This window comes from Vanellus vanellus (assembly GCF_965231255.1).
Source record: "Vanellus vanellus genome assembly, chromosome: 20".
Classification (NCBI taxonomy): Eukaryota; Metazoa; Chordata; class Aves; order Charadriiformes; family Charadriidae; genus Vanellus; species Vanellus vanellus.
Window position 1 is genome coordinate 10,401,800 of NC_138925.1, and position 4,834 is coordinate 10,406,633.

The 4,834-nt window shown below is 38.1% G+C and overlaps 1 protein-coding gene across 1 annotated transcript; it reads right to left on the reverse strand.

Moving 5' to 3' along the window:
• Window positions 1-426: 426 nt before the first annotated feature.
• On the reverse strand, window positions 427-4,212 carry ERRFI1 (ERBB receptor feedback inhibitor 1). The gene is made up of 3 exons (XM_082493678.1): window positions 3,959-4,212; window positions 3,764-3,840; window positions 427-3,155 (listed from the first exon to the last, which is right to left on the reverse strand). Exons 1-3 carry the CDS (start codon window positions 4,078-4,080, stop codon window positions 1,957-1,959), a joined length of 1,398 nt encoding a protein of 465 aa, XP_082349804.1. The 5' UTR covers window positions 4,081-4,212; the 3' UTR covers window positions 427-1,956.
• Window positions 4,213-4,834: the final 622 nt, after the last annotated feature.

Consider the following 4,834-nt stretch of genomic DNA (forward strand, 5'->3'; position numbering starts at 1 on the left):
AAAGATCAAAGTTGTGTGATGCTTTATATCTTCAGAAACCTTATCCATAGTTTACATACTACAGTTAAATATACTTGCTTTGTGATGACTATTTGCAATTTCTTTCTCCTCTTAAGAAAAAAAAAAATTACCATGCTATGCTCAAGATTTTTTTACCCTCAGAATATGTGTAGCTCCTCTTCAGTCACCCTTAATGTACAATTTAGTTGTTTTTTAACAGGTGAGAAATTGAAGACAGGAATGCTTCTGCCCTCTCTTTTCTGTACAATGGTGCATAACATGCTATGGGTGATTCTAGATATAACAAAGGTATTAATAATGATAGGCTGAATAACTTAAATCTTACAGGATGTTTTATTGTCAGCACAAAACTATAGACACCATGCTACCTGGCAGTACGAAGGAATTAAAATTAATGGTGTGCAATGTGAGTTATTGAACGCTTCTGCAGAAATCTTAATTTTAATTAAATGCAAGCTGAATTCAACATTTGTTGCACATTTAACATTATTCACTTTGAACTCTGCAGAAAATGCAGAACTCAAATGCACAATTGCATACACTATTCAATAAAGCAAAAACCAAAATGTATCATAAATAAGTATTTTATAACTTTATTAAACTCAAGACATGACAATATTCAAAATACAAAGTGAATTCTTTTTTATTCAATACTGTACACAATGCAGAAATATCAGTGCATTTCTATAGCATGTATTTTACCTTCATTTAGTTTGTACTAAAACAAATAAAAAGTAAGCTTTAAAATAGCTCAAACATCTCATTCAGCAGTTTAAACTGTAAACAGCTTGTTTATTTCTGTTAGGAGGAACACATTCATCTTCTGTACCTCCGTTAATGAGCACCCTTTCTCTTGTGCTTATCTGTAAGAGTATAAATGTAATCACGAGCATAAGAAACTGCTAACGCACAAATGTGGCACCTCAGTGAACCTTAGTGGTTCGCTGAGGCACAATGAGGAAAAATTAAACAGCAAGAAGCAGCGTCTGAAGCAGCGAGAGATGGGACTGACACTGTTCATAAATGGAATCATCTTTTTTTCCTCATACCCTCCTCCTCCTCTAAAATACTGAATAGAAACCATAACACAAGACCAGCTTGTGCTGTGTTTCTGTATTTAATACAATCAGGATTTCAAACTCCAGGTGAGCACTTAGTTGTTACTGCCTACTTAATAGCAACTGTATAGCTGCTCGTATCCTCTGCCACTTTCAGGACACTTTCACACATTTCTAGGATCCAGAAGGAAAAGAGCAGCAGCAGCTTAGCAATAACTGGTCTAAGTCTCTCCTAGGAAAAACTGCAAAATTGAACCAAGTGTGTCTAGCAACTGAAAGAATTCACAAAACCTAACTCACTTTAAAAGTCTACTAGTGTCAAATTAAGTTGTAAGATTCATCTTTTGAAATGCACTTCCAATATGCTTGCCAAGTCTTGGAGTGGATATCAGATCTTGCAGTTACCTTCTCACCAGGTTGGCATATACTAGTCAAAGAGGATAGAGTCTGTTCTCAGCATAGTTACTGTGTGAAAGAAGTTTTGGAAATGCCTGATACAAAAACTGTACTGCATTATCTGCTCTGTTGTCAGCTTTTAAGTTACTCGTAAGCAAAGCTAGATTTTTTTTTTTTATTTATGATAACATGACTACCAAATAAGTTCACCTAGGTAGCATATAACTGGCCAACTGTGACTACTATCCCTCCGTATGTTTCTGTGGAATCCTTGTAGGTTTTTAGCTATACATACCAAGACAAAAAACGGTCTTAAGAAACATATCAGAGATATGCAGCATAAGAGGACTTTATCATCCACTTTCCAGTTCTCGGAGGACAAACTGGTCCTACTTCATTATCTGAGAACCTTAAGAACTTTGTAACATGATAAAGTTCAGGTCCATCCTGAATAACTGAGCAGAGACTGTGCTCCCAGAGACTATGGGGAAACCACATAAGACAGGTGCTTTCGTTTCAGATGACCAGCTATGTCCATTCTAGGTTTTGAGTCCAATTTTGTTGGGACTGAAGTGGCTGTGCAGTCACCAGACCAGGACTGAATGTCTGTGTTAGAGCTACTTTCTTCTGCTTCTCTGAAGAATTTCTCGTACTTGTCCAAATATGGAGGCCTTTCAGGCAGCAGATAGTAGTGAGTTGAACTGGCCTTCTTACCATTTTCAATAATCGGAAGAATGCAAGGGACCCTGTTGGAAGATCCTTCACTATTTTGTCTTTGTAGAGCTTTGCTGCTGACGTACTTAGGATCAGGTGCAAAACTCTGGGTAGGGGGCATAACCCCATTGAGGTATGATGGCAGGCTTTTGGGACTTGGTGTACGGGAATTGCTGCGTGATAAAGGTTCTCTTGGGGGCACTTTTGGAGGCCTATCTTCATCACTGTATGCGCTAGAAGCAACTTCTGCTGACCACCTTCTGTAATCTGGTTTGAGAGCCCTTGGAGGTATGGGAACCCTTGGTGGAATCTCTGGTTTATCTTCATCAGAGTTTGGAGAAGACCTGTTTAAGTGTCCAGATAGTCTTACTACTGGTTTATTAAGAGAACCAGCTGGCCCAGAATGGGACCTTCGCAAACGTCGATGCAGCTGCTGTGGAGGAGGATAAATACTGGATATGTATCCATTTACGTTTTGTGTAGGGTTGGCATCTTCTGGGTTTGGTCCTGTTGGAGTATCAAAGTATGCATAGTTGATTTGTCCACAGCCCCTAAAGCTCCGCCGGCTTGGAGCACTGGATTTAAAAGGAGGAAGTTCATAATCTTCTAACAAAAAGTCAGTATCTGAGCTAGTCAGGAATTCCACCTCTTTGTCAACCTCATCTGGAGTAAGGTCTTCAGCAATAGGCAGAGGGGGTAGTGGTCTGGAGCTACGGTCATTGGAAGATGCAGACAGAAAGTGAATTGGCCCATTTTTTATTGGCATGTGAGGAGGTGTTTCTTCAGAAACACAGCCCATGGTTAATGACAGTTTACTAAAGCCAGGAACGAGATGGTCTTCGTATCTTGAATTTGGCTGATCATTTTTGGGACTTACAGGAGGTGGACTGGATTTCTGAGACGGGACTTGGATGCAACTTTCAGCAAAGCTGTGGTCATTCATGGAAGCATGGTTGGAAGAGTGCCCTGAAAAAGTGAGAAAGCCTTAGAAACACTTTTCTAAGTAATGCTTTTGGGCGTAACTTTGCCACTGCATATTTAACTATTAAATGCCTTCTAATGCAACAATAAGTAATGTCTGCTTAATGACTCCATTAACAAAACTTAGGTATTATAGATATATTCTGGTCATGGATTTATGATTTTAGTTAAGAGAGCAGCTGATTACCTTATTGTTTAGGCCAGTGCTGCAGTTAAATGAGCTGGTTCAAAAGACCCCAAGCATAGGCAACAGTACAGAGCTACAGCTACAAAGATCCCAGCAGAGCACTACAACAGAACAAGTGCTATTTTCCTACATGGCTTTTCTGTCAGAAGTGTAATGGCAACTCAGAGGCCTCCAAGTACAAGGAAAATGTTTTGTTTGTTTGTTTGTTTTAACTTGATCACGTTATTTAAATTTTGTTGTTGGGCTTGAATAGTAGTATTTTCTTGAAATGTTTGCATTCCGTCACCAGAGGGCAGCCTTATATCCAGAATGAGAAAGCATTTAGTGTCTTGGTGAAGACTTAAGAATTTTTTTTTTCCCTTCCCTAACGCTACCTAAACACATATGTATTAGTCTTTATACTTACCAATGGGTGGTAAATGTTGCTCTGTTGATGGATTCAAATTATATGCCACTGCTAGAGGGTTCACATTAAAGAAAGTACTGGAAAAAAAAAAAGCCTTCGCTGTAAGTAAACCGTAGGTCAATATTGGTACAAATATTCTTAACGCTCATCTCATATACTTGAAGATGAAATAGATCAAATTATAGCCTCACTCACTTTTCAAATCCACTGTGGCTACCCCAGCAGGTTTTCAGACTCCCCATGCCTTGACTAGTGTGAAGAAATCCGGTTTTTAATGGGACTCTCATCTCCTGAGCAGCAACTCCTGCAGTTGACATTGTACACTGCTCGCTGGTGATGTTTCACGACCCTAGAAATTCAGTCCTTAATGGGTTTCTTGCAGTTTTCATTCCCTTCAAAAGAGAGAAGGACATACATATCAGAAATGCAAACTTGTTGAGTTCACCTCTCATCTGAGATTTCGGTATTTCAAAGAATGAAATAGCTCTGTAGAAAGGCCTTCTGTCCTAACACTTGCCAATAGGAAAACTTTACCGAACTTTTTATTTCATGTCTGGCTGCAAAACTGAAGTATGAAATAGGTAAGAATACTTAACTCCTACAGAATTAAACTGTATAGAAAAAAAGAAAAATGTTCAGTAAAGTTATTGATATATGGCAACTGTACATCAACAGCTTCAGTATCTTGTACCTAAACTGCCAGTTATTCAAGCAAAATAAGTTTTCCAGAATGTTCTCTTTAACTTTCTATTAGTCATCTATCTTTAGTTGTATCTTTTTGCTAATGAGTTTATGGTTTCCTGTGTAGCCAACACTTAAGTCTAGTCTGTTTTTAAGTATTACCTTCAATAGCCTTTGCTCCAGTAAACAGAATTACTGACTACTTAAATCAGAATTCCAAAACTTCTTTTATGTAAAGCAGTCACTATTATTAACAAACTTAAGCCTTAAGATACTTTAAATCAGCCTCAAGTCTTCTAGCTATTTCAAACAAATTGGAAATCTAGTGATTTGCAATAATCTCATTTTAAACTGTCCTGCTGTATTCAGATTTATTTTGAATGTGTGAAC